Source organism: Rhinopithecus roxellana, chromosome 1 (assembly GCF_007565055.1).
Source record: "Rhinopithecus roxellana isolate Shanxi Qingling chromosome 1, ASM756505v1, whole genome shotgun sequence".
NCBI classification, from domain to species: Eukaryota; Metazoa; Chordata; class Mammalia; order Primates; family Cercopithecidae; genus Rhinopithecus; species Rhinopithecus roxellana.
This window is the reverse complement of record NC_044549.1, coordinates 159,363,973-159,378,491: the sequence shown is the minus strand read 5'-3', so window position 1 is coordinate 159,378,491 and position 14,519 is coordinate 159,363,973. Positions and strand designations below refer to the sequence as shown.

General features: G+C 49.4%; 1 protein-coding gene across 3 annotated transcripts; it reads right to left on the bottom strand.

Moving 5' to 3' along the window:
- Nucleotides 1-6,078: 6,078 nt before the first annotated feature.
- LOC115898286 (COP9 signalosome complex subunit 7a) lies at nucleotides 6,079-14,289 on the bottom strand. Of its 3 annotated transcripts, none has more exons than XM_030932665.1 (8): nucleotides 14,074-14,289; nucleotides 13,408-13,612; nucleotides 10,241-10,316; nucleotides 9,930-10,018; nucleotides 8,481-8,683; nucleotides 7,435-7,540; nucleotides 7,123-7,274; nucleotides 6,079-6,944 (listed from the first exon to the last, which is right to left on the bottom strand). In XM_030932665.1, the coding sequence occupies exons 2-8, from the start codon at nucleotides 13,567-13,569 to the stop codon at nucleotides 6,905-6,907; spliced, it is 828 nt and encodes a 275-aa protein (XP_030788525.1). In that variant the 5' UTR covers nucleotides 13,570-13,612; nucleotides 14,074-14,289; the 3' UTR covers nucleotides 6,079-6,904. The 3 variants fall into 3 exon arrangements, with proteins under 3 accessions (XP_030788525.1, XP_030788521.1, XP_030788533.1); XM_030932661.1 differs by having other exon boundaries at nucleotides 14,047-14,242; XM_030932673.1 differs by having other exon boundaries at nucleotides 13,976-14,175.
- Between the last annotated feature and the right edge of the window lie 230 nt (nucleotides 14,290-14,519).

Sequence of the window (14,519 nt, the reverse complement as noted above, 5' to 3'; positions counted from 1 at the left end):
ACTTAAGAGGAGAAAAATAATCTATTATATTTACCATTGCTGTTGCTCTTCATCCTTAATATTCCGCATTTCCTCTGGTGTCATTTCTCTTCTGCCTGAAGAACCTCCTTTAGGATTTATTTTATAGTGGGTTTGCCAGTGACAAATTCTTATTTTCCTTCACTTGAGAATATCTTTATTTCACATTCATTCCTGAGTAATATTTTCACTGGATATAGAATTTTGAGTTATTTCCCTTCGACCCCTTAAAAGTATCATTCTCGTTCCACCTGACTTTCATAGTTTCTGATGAGAAATGTGCAGTCATTTCAGTCATTTTTATCCTGTGTGAAAAGCACTGTTTTTCTAAATGCTTGTAGGACTTTTTTATTTATCTTTAACCTTTAGCAATTTTATTCTGATGTGTCTGGACATGGATTATTATTATTATTATTATTTTTTTTTTTTTTTTTGAGACAGAGTCTTGCTCTATCACTCAGGCTGGAGTGCAAGTGATTCTCCTGCCTCAGCCTTCCAAGTAGCTGGGACTACAGGCGTGAGACGTGTGCCACCACACTGGCTATGGACATGGATCTGAGTATATCTTGTTTGCTATTCCCCAAACTTTTTGAATCTGTGTTTGTCTTTTCCCAGGTTTGGGAAGTTTAGGTTTTTGGTTTTTCTGAGACAGAGTCTTGCTGTTGTCACCCAAGTTGGAGTGCAATGGCACAATCTCAGCTCACTGTAACCTCCACCTCCCAGGTTAAAGCGATTCTCCTGCCTCAGCCTCCCAAGTAGCTGAGATTACAGGCGCCCGCCACCACGCCTGTCTAATTTTTGTATTTTTAGTAAAGGTGGGGTTTCACCATGTTGGCCAGGATAGTCTTGAACTCCTGACCTTAGGTGATTCGTCCAGCTCGGCCTCCCAAAGTGCTGGGATTACAGGCGTGAGCCACCGCACCTGGCCTAGTTACTGCTATTTTCAGTTTGGTTCTTTATATCTTCCATTTCTTTGCTAAGACTTTCTTTAGGCCAGGCAAAGTGGCTCACACGCCAGCACTTTGGGAGGCCGAGGCGGGCGGATCACCAAGTCAGGAGCCTGTAGTCCCAGCTACTCAGGAGGCTGAGGCAGGAGAATGGTGTGAACCCGGGAGGCGGAGCTTGCAGTGAGCCGAGATCGCACCATGGCACTCCACTCCAGCCTGGGCGATACAGCGAGACTCTCTGTCTCAAAAAAAAAAAAAAGAAAAGACTTTCTTTACATTTGCTTCAAAAGCATTCTCCCTTTCTTCTTCCTGCATGGTTAGACTGCTTGTAGCATTTGCTTTAAATTCCAACACTTCCACCTCCTTGGGGTTGGTTGTCTTTTCCCTGGAGCGTTATTTGTATGCTGAGTCATCTTAGATTATACTCTGGATATTTTGAATATTATGTTTTGAGGCTCTGGGTCTTGTTAAAATCTTAAGGAGTATGTTGAACATGTTGAATGCTAATTTGTTTTAGCAGGTAATCAGGTTCAGGCAGCAAGTTTTGACCTGCCTTTTTAGCATTGTGGTTTCAATGTCAGTTTTATTTTAAAAGTGTTCGCAGTGTTATTTGGATCCGTCCGGCTCAGATGCCACCCAGTGGCCAGTCAGACCTGGACAGTGATCCATTCTGTATCTCAGTTCACAAAGCCTTAGCTAGGCTGTTTAGGGACAGATCTATGCTTGCACAGCTCACAGTTTAGCCCAGGAGTTCATAAACTTTTATGGAACTGTTCTCTTGATTTTCCTCCTGTGGTCTCTCTGACATTTTCTGGGCCCCTGGGGCTTCCCTCCCCATTCCCATATGATCGTGCCACTGTACTCCAGCTCCAGTGACAGAGCGAGACATGGTCTCAAAAGCAAAATAAAACAAAAAACAAGATATATTTGCCAATTGACTGATAAATGAACATTAAGTATAGCATTGTCTATCTTGCCCCATCCCCCAAATTATGCATTTCCTATTGAAGGACAGGCAGTGGGTCACAGAATGAAGCTTTCTGCCTGCAGGCCTTTATCCCACTATTCTTCCCATCCAAGATGCTCCCCCTCTCTTTTATCAGGCTAATTGCTACTTGGGCTTCTAGTTTCAGTTTAAAGGTCATGTCCTTGGAGGCTTTTCTGACCCCAAGCAAGATGTAGATCTCAGTTAAATGCTTTCGTGTCACCCAATACTTTTTTTTTTTTTTTTTTTTTTTGAGACAGAGTCTGGCTCTGTCGCCCAGGCTGGAGTGCAGTGGCCGAATCTCAGCTCACTCCAAGCTCCGCCTCCCGGGTTCCCGCCATTCTCCTGCCTCAGCCTCCCGAGTAGCTGGGACTACAGGCGCCCGCCACCTCGCCCGGCTAGTTTTTTGTATTTTTTTTAGTAGAGACGGGGTTTCACCGTGTTAGCCAGGATGGTCTCGATCTCCTGACCTTGTGATCCGCCCATCTCGGTCTCCCAAAGTGCTGGGATTACAGGCTTGAGCCACCGCGCCCGGCCCACCCAATACTTCTTAAGGTACTTATCACAGTTGTAATATATAACCATGTACTTAAGAACCTCAAAGGAAAGGACAAGTTTCTCTTACTCTCTTGCCCTGTACTCAAAAGTTTCACTTTTGCCCTCTCTCTCTCTCAGACGATGACCCTGGGCCCCTCACGTGTCTTCCAAGGCCCTGCAGTAGCCTTTTCAGAGCCCTTGCAGAGCTGAGACAATGAGGGTGATGATGGCACATTTCCAGTTCACACGCTGGAGATTCTAATTCAATAGCAAAGGGTGGGAGTGGGGTCCAGGAATGCACATTTTCAGAAGCTCCCCTGATGATTTTGATGCTGGTGGCCCAGAAAAACTGTCTGTGGTAGGGAGCTTCTAACATGGTTTCCAATGATTCCTGCCTTCTGACAGTCACACCCTGTGTAGTCTTCACCCCTTGAGTATAGACTGGACCCGGTAACTGGTAAAAGTGACGTGATGTCACTTCCATGATTAAGTAACAAAACACTGTGACTTCATCTTGCTGGTGTTGTCTTTCTGGCTCTTGCTGTGATGGAGGCTACCTGGGTGGCCTCTGGCCAGCAGTCAGTCAGGAAATGAGGTCCTCAGTCCAACCATCTGTGAAGTAATGAATCCTGCTGACAACCACTGAGTGAGCCGGGAAGCAAATCCTTCCCATTTGAACCCTGAGAGGACTATGGCCCTAGCTAACACCTTGACTTCAGTCTTGTGAGAAACCTAAGCAGAAAGCTAAGTCAGCCGTGCCCAGATTCCTTACCCATAGAAACTGAGATCATATTTACATGTTGTTTTAAGGCATGGTTTTGTTTTGTTTTGTTTTGTTTTGTTTTGAGACGGAGTCTCGCTCTGTCACCTAGGCTGGAGTGCAGTGGCCGGATCTCAGCTCACTGCAAGCTCTGCCTCCCGGGTTTACGCCATTCTCCTGCCTCAGCCTCCCGAGTAGCTGGGACTACAGGCGCCCGCCACCTCGCCCGGCTAGTTTTTTGTAATTTTTAGTAGAGACGGGGTTTCACCATGTTAGCCAGGATGGTCTCGATCTCCTGACCTCGTGATCCGCCCGTCTCGGCCTCCCAAAGTGCTGGGATTACAGGCTTGAGCCACCGCGCCCGGCCGACAAGATTCTTGGTTAGGAAGATTCTCCTGGTGCCCTGGGCCTGGTTACACATGGAATCCCTAAATCTTAAACCACATTTCTGGGTCAAAAACTGATCCTCGCCACCTCCCAAATAATTTACTGTCCTTTCCCCAGGCCTTCACAGCCAAGACACTTCTTTCTGTAAATCAAAAGCAAATGGCATTTGTCTTTGTCCCATAACCTTGGGATGTGAATGCTTTCCCCTCCCTCCTTGGGTGAAGTCAGGCAGTCCCAGACTAGCCCACATTGGACTTGAGAGCGAGGCCTGGGAAGTTATGGCACCATTAGCTGGGACCAGCTTACAGGTAAAGGCGATACTGAGTTCCAAAGGAAAATTGGAGCATGGGCAGGGGTGGCAGGACAGGGTCAAAGCACCAGGAGTTAGCAACTTTTACACACTGGAGGGTGTGGGAAGAAGGGGTTTATTTCAGAAGCAGAGACTGAGAATCAACTCTTGCTTGTCTAGGGAAAAGCTGAGAAGCCAAGAGTTTCAACTCCTGAAATGGGGCACCTTAGACTAGTCTCATTAAGTCACTGCCCCGCTCAAGACAACAAGCTTATCTAGCCAATTTGTAATCAAAAACCTAGCATCTGGCCGGGAGTGGTGACTCACGCCTGTAATCCCAGCACTTTGGGAGGCTGAAGCAGGCGGATCACCTGAGGTCGGGAGTTCGACACCAGCCTAACCGACATGGAGAAACCCCGTCTCTACTAAAAATACAAAATTAGCCGGGCGTGGTGGGGCATGCCTGTAATCCCAGCTACTTGGGAGGCTGAGGCAGGAGAATCACTTGAACCCAGGAGATGGGGGTTGCAGTGAGCCAAGATCGTGCCATTGCACTCCAGCCTAGGCAACAAGAGTGAAACTCTGTCTCGAAACCCCCCCCCCGCCCACACACACACAAAAGAAATGTAGAATCTCACTCCCACTTTTTTTTTTTTTTTTTGAGACGGAGTCTCGCTCTGTCAGCAGGCTGAAGTGCAGTGGCACCATCTTGGCTCACCGCAACCTCTGCCTCCTGGGTTCAAGCAATTCTCCTGCCTCAGCCTTCCAAGTAGCTGGGATTACAGGTAAGCACCACCACGCCCGGCTAATTTTTGTATTTTTAGTAGAGATAGGTTTCACCATGTTGGCCAGGAAGGTCTTGATCTCTTGACCTCGTGATCTGCCTGCCTCGGCCTCCCAAAGTGCTGGGATTACAGGCATGAGCCACTGTGCCCAGACCCCACTCCCACTTTCTAATTCCATGACTGATAGCTTTAGGACCAATGAAAGGTGGTCCGTCCTAAATCTCCACCTAAAGAACATCACAAGATTTGGGGAGCAGCTGTCAACCCCAGGACCCTCAGAAGGCAACCAATTCACATGCAAACGAAGGCTCAACTGTGCCTCACACCAGAGCTCTCCAATCTAGGGAGTCCATGGCAGCACTCTAGCTAGGCCAAGGATTCCGATCCTTCTAGCACACTTCCTAGAGAGCTCTAGTGGACAGAGGGCAGGAGTCCAATGGCTCCTTCTTGCCACAGATCTGACAGTTCTGTGTGGTTCCGATGTGAAAATTCAAGTTCATTATCAACTCTTTCCCTTATAATTCTATGAGGTGGGAGGACATAGACTGAACTCAAGTTCCTTGAGAGCAGAAACAGTGGCCACCATTTGCATGTCCAGAGCCTTTTTTTTTTTTTCCTTTTGAGACAGAGTCTCGCTCTTGTCGCCCAGGCTGGAGTGCAGTGGCGCCATCTCGGCTCACTGCAAGCTCCGCCTCCCGGGTTCACGCCATTCTCCTGCCTCAGCCTTCCCAGTAGCTGGGACTACAGGTGCTCACTACCGCACTGGCTAATTGTTTTGTATTTTTAGTAGAGACAGGGTTTCACCGTGTTAGCCAGGATGGTCTCGATCTCCTGACCTTATGATCCACCTGCCTTGGCCTCCCAAAGTGCCAGGATTACAGGTATGAGCCACCGTGCCCATCCTTTTTTTTTTTTTTTTTTGAGATGGAGTCTCATTCTGAATGTCATTCAGGCTGGTGTGCATGATCTCGGCTCACTGCAACCTTCACCTCCCAGGTTCAAGCGATTCTCCTGCCTCAGCCTCCTTACGGGATTATGGGTGTGCACCACCACACCCAGCTAATTTTTTTGTATTTTTAGGAGACAGGGTTTTACCATGTTGGCCAGGCTGGTCTCACACTCCTGACCTCAAGTGACATGCCCACCCTGGCCTCCCAACATATTGGGATTACAGGTGTGAGCCACTGCGCCCAGCCATATCCATTACTTCTGAACGGATGCTGAGCAACCTGTCCAAAGGCCTCAGCCAGAGACTCAGCAAATAGTATCTGGGTCTCTTCATTTTCCAGTACTGTTTCTTTTAGAGTGAATTGGGAATGAGTCTTCTTCCCATCCACAAATATCAAACACAGAAGATACCTGGTTCAGGGTAGTTTGTAGATAGATTTCTCATAGATTTATTTCTGTGTCATGTTATATATAGTTATATGCATATATACCTTTTTTTAATACAATCTATATACCCTTCCCTTCCCCACCAAACTCACAAAAGGAAATTAAACCCTTCCAGGATTGCCATCAAGCTTCCCAAGATGGCCAGGGCCAAAAAAGACCCATCTCTCAACACGTTAAGAAACGGCTGCCATTCTTAGGCTCTGGGGTTGAAGCGGCAGCAATCCCAGGACCCAAGGGCCAGAGAGAGGAAAAGAAACGACTGTAGTGTGACAGGATTCTTGGATGAACATGTCCAGTGACTCCTGGAATGGCAGATTGGCTCCCAGAATTCTCAGGGTGTGAGTAAAGGTGGGGGCCCTACGGCTCTTCAGAGGCTGCTCAATAGGTGGGGGGTAAGGTATAGGAATTGGGGATCAGGCATGCAGGGATGGGGTGGTAGAAAAAACGCCTGTGGGTTATGCTTGAAACACAGCAACCCCTATCAGGGCTACCCACCTACTCAGTGACATTTAATGAACAGGGACAGATGCTGAGCTCTTAAGGAAACAGGGGAGAGAGCATGGCAGCGGGGAGTAATGGAACACATGAAGTCACAAAAAACAAAAAGTACCAACAAAAACATAACCTGCATTTGCCTCCTCCCTAGAGAAGGTGTGGTCTATGTTTGGGGTCGGGGGAAGTGAAGGGTCATGAACCTAGGATTATCAGCTGGCCAGGGGCACAGGAAGGCTCTCTGAGGACTCCTAAGAGGCAGGCAGGCAGCTGGGACCCCACATCCCCAGGGAGGAAACGACAGTCCTTTCAATTCGACTTGGACCAAATCTTGGCACTCCCTCGGAGCCTGGCAAGGAGAAGAGAGAGAAAGAGAGAGAAAGACAATGCAGGGAATCCCCTAACCTCTGGAGGTTCCCCCCACTCCCTACTCCCATGCAAGTAACTGAAGGAAATGAGGACAGAGAGGTCCCTGGGGTAAAAGCAGGGCACCCTGGAAGTGAGCAGTTCCTGCTACCCTGGCTCACCCCTTGCCCTTTGAGGCTTTCTTGCTGGGCTGACGCTGGTTGGTGCCAGGAGCTGGTTCCCTCAGCTCAGTCAGGTGTTGCTCAGGGTCCTGAGATGTGGCCGCGGCTGCTGCTGCCGTCGTAACTTTAATGGTTTTTTTAAGGTTGGCAACCTACCAGGATGAAAGGAATAGGGATAGCAAGGAAGGTTCCAGAACCTTCCACCCCTGCTCATCTGGTTGTCTGCTGCAGCCACTGTCCAAATCCTCTCTGCAAAGGACAAGTGGCCCAGACTGGGGGAGCTTGGGTCTGCCCGCTCCCCTGACTGCTCACCTCACTCTCAATCTGCTGCTTCAGGCCCAGTTGCTGCTCTTTGTGCTGGTTGGCACGGCTCACCTGCTCCTCAATGCCTGACAGCACAACCTCACAGCCCACACACCTGCGGGAGTCAGGGGAGAGAAGTGTCAGCAGACAAGGGCTGCGATCACAGACTCACAGAAAACTAACTCAAAAAGAACCCTAGAGGCAGGGCGCAGTGGCTCACCCCCGTAATCCCAGCATTTTGGGAGGCCACGATAGGCAGATTGCTTAAGCTCAGGAGTTCAAGACTGGCCTGCGCGATACGGTAAAAACCTGTCTCTACAAAAAATACAAAAATTAGCTGGATGTGGTGGCACGAGCCTGTAGTCCCATGCTACTCGAGAGACTGAGGTGGAGGGTGGCTTGAGCCCTGGAGGTTGGAGGCTGCAGTGAGTCAAGCTGGTGCCACTGCACTCCAACCTGAGTAACAGAGCCAGAACACAGCTTCTGGCATTTTGAGTTGGGAACCCTCAACAGGGCACCTAGAAACTACCTATGATAACATTCCTAGCAGTGGGATGGACACTCAGTGTGGTCAGAGAGCGATAAGGAAGTGCCTGGAGTGATGTGCAAGATGGGAGTAGGAACTAAAAACAAAATAGGGTAGCAGATGCCAAAGAGAAAAAGAGGTGACTTAATGAATACAGAAACCCTGAAGTTAGATGGGGACACAAAGAAAATAAAATTGTCCATTGCCTGTGGACAATGGTAGTGATAGATCAATCAACAGAATCCAGCCCAAGATAGGCGACCAACCTTACTGGTTAGGATCCCCTCAAGCGTACCACTCCCTTTCCCTCCCCCAACTGCTATATCACAGACACTGACTTCTGCCGCCTCCCAGGATCTCCCCCACTCCTGCATTCCCCAGAAGCCTTTGGAGGGATAAATTCATTTACCTTCATCCTCCTGGGTTCACCTTTACAGACCAGCCCAGCTCTTGCCCTCTCTCACCCTGAAGCACCTGTCTCTTTCTCAGGGTGAGAAGGAAGGGGACAGTGCCAGGATATGGTTCTCACCATTCCTGCAGGGTTCGGGCAATGGCATTGAGGTCCTGGCGTTGGATGTCCCGCCCGATGCTGTAGTCAACCTCGAGCCGCTGGTTGCGCTGGTCCAGGGAGCCACGAAGCACGTCAGCATACACAGCCTCAATCACAAGGTCTTCCAGCTGCCGCACATTACGCAGGGCAAGAGCCTCCAGCAACACTGCATATGGGATACACTGGGGCCGCAGAGATCAGGTCAGGATTTGTGAGGTTCCGCAGCAGAAAAGGGCTTCCAAAAATCTTCCCTCCTTTTCCCCCTGCCCCAGCCCACCTGCCCGCCGCTCCCATTCCTAAATCACTTCCTCTAAGAGACTGGTTCTAAAGCAAAATAAACAAAAGTATTCCCACTTCAAAAACAGCATCATTAGAAGGACAATCTTTTTTTTTTTTTTTTTTTGAGACGGAGTCTCGCTCTGTGGCCCAAGCTGGAGTGCAGTGGCCGGATCTCAGCTCACTGCAAGCTCCGCCTCCCGGGTTCACGCCAATCCCCTGCCTCAGCCTCCTGAATAGCTGGGACTACCGGCGCCCGCCACCTCGCCCGGCTAGTTTTTTTTTTTTTTGTACTTTTTAGTAGAGACGGGGTTTCACCGTGTTAGCCAGGATGGTCTCGATCTCCTGACCTCGTGATCCGCCCGTCTCGGCCTCCCAAAGTGCTGGGATTACAGGCTTGAGCCACCGCGCCCGGCCGACAATCTTAAATAAAATACAAAATGCTCCCCTAACACCCTCACCCCTGCCACACCACAGAGGGAGAAAATGACATCTGCCTGGGTGTCACTCCTTTGGCCACAGCTCAGGGTATCACCCGGTCCTCGGTCAAGATCAGCCTGACATAGGGGAGTAAGCAGAAGTGGGAGAGGTCTGGATTTACTGTTTATCATTTATACTCTGCCTACTTGCAACAGGCATTCCTTTGGAGGTATCTCTCAATAGACAGCCTGGTTTAAATTAAATCCTGAGGACAACTGAGAGTCAAGTAACTATTGCGAGCTGCAGACTGGGCAGGCTGGGAAGGTGGGTGATGATATTAGACAAAAAACAGCCTAACGGGAATATACAGATACTTCTGGGATATATATTTCTCATCCTAACAAAGAGAAGCCTAGCACTTCATTAAGAGAGAGCCTGGTTTCTAGCAGTAGGGAAGAAGGTATTGTTGAACAACACCTGAACAATATCCTACTTGCTATTTTGACCAAAAACACAAAAGATGTTTATTTAGAACTTAAGTTGATTAAAAAATAACACAGAAAACTAAGAATACTATCAGCCTAAATGGTTGCTAATGGAGTTTATATACAGACCTTGGACAAGGGGAGGGCAGGAAGCAGCAACGGTCCAGACAAAGGCTGTCCTAGTGTGGACTCTCAGGGACGTACAAAAGGATGCTCAAGACCGTAGGACTGGGGGACTGCCACTCACCTTTACTTTAGCAGCCAGGGTGACAACTGAGAGGTGTCGAAGCTTATTCTTCTGAGCCTCTGTTAGTGGAGGAAGATTCCGGGCTTCCGCTAGGGAAAAATGACAAAGTGTAAGGAATCTTGATTTCAGTTTTCTGGGAAGCCCTAGCCTGCTTCCCTCCCCTCCCACTTTCAATGCCAATTCAGGTCTCGACCCTGACCCTACGTGCCCAGGCGATCTAAGTGGGATATCCCAGGAATTTCTTCTGAGCCCCTCCAGAAATTGCCCTTCTCCCATCTCCATTACTCCAGAGCACCAAACCCTCTGGTTACCTAAGTAGTCAGCGTATGTCCCATAAGCAAACACTGTGAGCAGCCGGAAGGTGGAGGCAAAGTCACTCTCAGCCAGCTGCAAGAATGAAGACAAAGGAGGTGACCGAAGTCTTCCCTCTCCACCCTCCCAGCCTTATCCTGTGTGGAACTCCACTTTTTGTTCCATCTTTCCCAGCCAATGTTAACTCTCCTGGCTCATCAAAAGGAGTTCTCTGCCTCTCTGATCACGCTTCCCACAGGAAGGCCTCATTTCCACCTTCAGGCCTTTGTTTACACTATTCTCCCAATCCACAATGCCCTCTTGCTCCATATGCCATCCAATTCCTACCCTAAATTCAGAGTTGAAGACATTCAGTTTTCAGAGTCGAACAGACACATGCACCAGACACTGCAAATTGTGTTGTCTGGCCCTCAGAGTGTCTGGTATTTCTAAATTGGAATATGTCTGGGCAGTGTGCAGTACTCCCCAATTCAACAGATTCCTGCCTCAGCCTCACTCATCTCTGACAGCTGCACAGCCTAGAAAGACATCTAAATTTGTGGTCTCTGCTTCAGACCCACCTGACCAGGACACTGTCTTGCATCACCCAGTCCAGTTCACCCAGATTTCCTCTCCTATCATGGATCACTCATTCTGGCATTTTTTTTTTTCCACGATGGAGTCTCCTTCTGTCACCCAGGTTGGAGTGCAGTGGCGTGATCTTGGTTCACTGCAACCTCCGCCTCTTGAGCTCAAGTGATTGTCCTGCCTCACCCTCCCAAGCAGGTGGGATTACAGGCGTGCACCACCACACTGGGCTAATATATGTATTTTTAGTAGAGACAGGGTTTCACCATGTTGGCCAGGCTGGTCTCGAACTCCTGACCTCAGGTGATCCACCTGCCTCAGCCTCCCAAAGTGCTGGGATTACAGGCATAAGCCACTGTGCTCAGCTTCATTCTGGCACTTAATCAATCAATCCTTGCAGAAGGTTGCTACCTAAGAATATCTTTCAACAAGATTATAGACCCAGTCTCTGGTATCCCACAGAGCTATGCAGTAATTGCCTCAGAAGAAATACTTGCTAAATAAATAAATAATTTAGATTTATATCCATTCATCTTATCTCTTCAACTGGAATGTAAACTTCAGAAGGGTAAGCTCCATGCCTGATACTTTTCTTGTATTCACAGACCATAAGAAGGGCAGTTAACAGCCACTCAATAAGTGCTTCTTTTTCTTTTTCTGAGACGGTGTCTCGCACTGTCACCCAGGCTGGAGTGCAGTGGTGTGATCTTGGCTCACTGCAACCTCTGCTGCCCTTTTTTTTGTTTTTTTTTTTTGAGACGGAGTCTTGCTCTGTCACCCAAGCTGGAGTGCACTGGCCAGATCTCAGCTCACTGCAAGCTCCGCCTCCCGGGTTCACGCCATTCTCCTGCCTCAGCCTCCCCGAGTAGCTGGGACTACAGGCGCCCGCCACCTCGCCCGGCTAGTTTTTTGTATTTTTTAGTAGAGACTGGGTTTCACGGTGTTAGCCAGGATGGTCTCGATCTCCTGACCTTGTGATCCGCCTGCCTCGGCCTCCCAAAGTGCTGGGATTACAGGCTTGAGCCACCGCGCCCGGCCTTTTTTGTTTTTTTTAATTTAACTTCTGGCATACACGAGCTTTTTTTGTGTTTTTTGGTTTTTTTGAGACAGAATCTCACTCTGTCGCCCAGGCTGGAGTGCAGTGGCACAATCTCGGCTCATTGCAACCTCTGCCTCCCGGGTTCAAGCGATTCTCCTGCCTCGGCCTCCCAAGTAGCTGGGATTACAGGCACCTGCTACTGCACCCAGCTAATTTTTGTATTTTTAGTAGAGAGAGGGTTTCACTACCTTTGGCCAGGCTGGTCTTGAACTCGTGACCTCATGATCCACCCACCTCAGCCTCCCAAAGTGCTGGGAACAGGCATGAGCCACCATGCCCGGCCCTGTTTTTTTTTTTTTTTTTTTTTTGGGACAGAGTCTTGCTCTGTCACCCAGACTGGAGTGCAGTGGCGCCATCTCAACTCACTGCAACCTCCGCCTGCCGGGTTCACGCCATTCTCCTGCCTCAGCCTCCCGAGTAGCTAGGACTGACTACAGGCACCTGCCACCACGCCCGGCTAATTTTTTGTATTTTTAGTAGAGATGGGGTTTCACTGTGTTAGACCGTCAGGATAGTCTTGATCTCCTGACCTCGTGATCCGCCTGCCTCAGCCTCCCAAAGTGCTGGGATTACAGGCGTGAGCCACTGCGCCCAGGCCTGTTTGTATTTTTAACAGAGACAGGGTTCTGCCATATTGGTTTCACCTCCTGACCTCAGGTGATCCACCTGCCTTGGCCTTCCAAAGTGCTGGGATTACAGGCGTGAACCACTGCACCCAGCCAAGTGCTTCTTTCTCATCACCTTGATGAATACTCTTTAGTTCCACTGCAGATGAAAGCACGGAAAAGTCAGCCAGTTTTCACCATATCACAGAGTGATCCAAAAGGTTAAACCACAGGGCCCAAATAACTTAGCTCAGTTTACCCACATATCACTGTCAGCATGTCAGGACTCAGGCTGCCTCCTCTGACTGTAAATTAACTCTGCCACTTTTATGTGAATGGTTCTCTCTGCTGTGTTCCTAGTGTTTGCCATGTGTCTTTGGGAAAAAGACACGTTCTCCCTTAGCTACCTTGAACAGATTAGCATATGCTGCACATAGGGAAGAACAGGGCATGCTAATTTAACATGCTCACTACCTACTTGTACCAGACTTTACACTTTCCCATAATCTCACTTTATTCCCACAACAGAGGGGGCAGTATTGTCTCCATTTTTAAAAGAGAGAGCTGAAGCCCTAAAACAAAAGTGACCTGATCAAGGTGACATGAGAATTAACAGCTATTACACTGGTGGAGACAGGCTGGAAATCAGGTTTCCTATTCTGAATAACATGCTCTTTTGCTTAAAATGAAAAATAGTGGACTTTACAGATCCTTTATCTCCAAAGGAAAGCTGGTTTGCTTGTTTACTGGTTACTTTTGCAAGTTGGCATTTAATCATCACTGTTTTCTTGTTCAACTGAATGGTATGGGATCACAAATTGAGCCCTGCCCACCCATTCTCAAAATCAAACCTTTGCCTATGCTTCTCTGTGGACTATTCAAGCCAGCAACCCACCTCTCTAACATTGGGCATGTCCAGCAGTTCTCCAAATACGTAGACACCAGGAGCCTCCAGCACCTGATGGATGAGTGTGGCCAGCGCTGCCCCCTTGGCCGACTTGGCTAGGAGCAGAAATTGCTCCTGGTTCTGCCCTGTCACCTTCACTTCCGCACTCATGACTGCACTGAGCTGGGGGCACCTGGGCTCAGGATGTCCAGAGCTGCAAGGAAAGAGAATGTGAAGCTACAGATCCCGGATGGCTGGCAGGATGGGAAGCACAAAGCTGAAGGACTGGATTGTATAGGTACTAAGTCGGTTCTGCGGTGAGGAATCAGACATGGAGCGGTCTAGAATTCTGATCTACGAATCCTAAAGTCAGCCACTTCACAAGGCTCCACACCCACCCCCTCCCCTGAGCCTAACCCCAAGCCCCATCGTGTGCACCCCCATTGAACCCCAAGACAGGATGCAACGGAGAAAGGGGTGTCGCATGGTGTCCACACTAACGACGACGCTCCCTCAGTTCTCCACTCCTGCCCCGCACGCGCCCACAACCACGTGACCTCACCCCAATGAAGCTTACACGTGGCTCCGCCCCCTCCCTTAAAGACACCGCCCAGCGACCGTGGGCTCCCGCCGACTGCTTCGTCGTACCCTGGGTCAGGCTCTGCGGGCGGCTACCTGGAAGCTTCGACCTCCAGCGCACCGGGCGGGGCCGCCGCTCCGTCACCTCCGGCAGCTCTTCCAAGCCTTTCCTGCCACCTCCCTGAAGAGTCGCTCTGGCCACTAAACTCTATGGCGGGCTTCCGGACGTACTTCCGCTCTAAGGACGCAAATTTCGGCAGGACATGCCCCGCCCCCGTGTTCCGACCGCTGAAGCTCCAGTGAGGGACGCAAGCATTCTTCTCTCCGATTGGTCGCCGGGGGAAGAATGACGGGCGCCTTTTTAAATACTGTATTTCAATAAAACTTTATTAGTGGAAGAGCGCTAGCCACTAAATACATACGTCTTTGGCGGGTGCCCAGTCTCGGCCGACTCTGTGTTTGTTCTAGGCCGCTGGAGAGCTGGAGATCAGGACTGCCCTGGGTGACTGAGGCAAGAGAAAAGCTGTAATGGAAGGAGTGAA

Bases quoted from the DNA above. Each gene is read 5' to 3' on its own strand.
- LOC115898286 (XM_030932665.1), bottom strand. From the start codon at position 13,569: ATGAGTGCGGAAGTGAAGGTGACAGGGCAGAACCAGGAGCAATTTCTG. The intron at 7,275-7,434 runs GTGAGCAGTCAG...TCATCCTGGTAG, and splicing joins AGCAGCAGATTGAGAGTGAG to GTTGCCAACCTTAAAAAAAC. The intron at 6,945-7,122 runs GTGAGCCAGGGT...TCTCCTTGCCAG, and splicing joins AAAGCCTCAAAGGGCAAGGG to GCTCCGAGGGAGTGCCAAGA.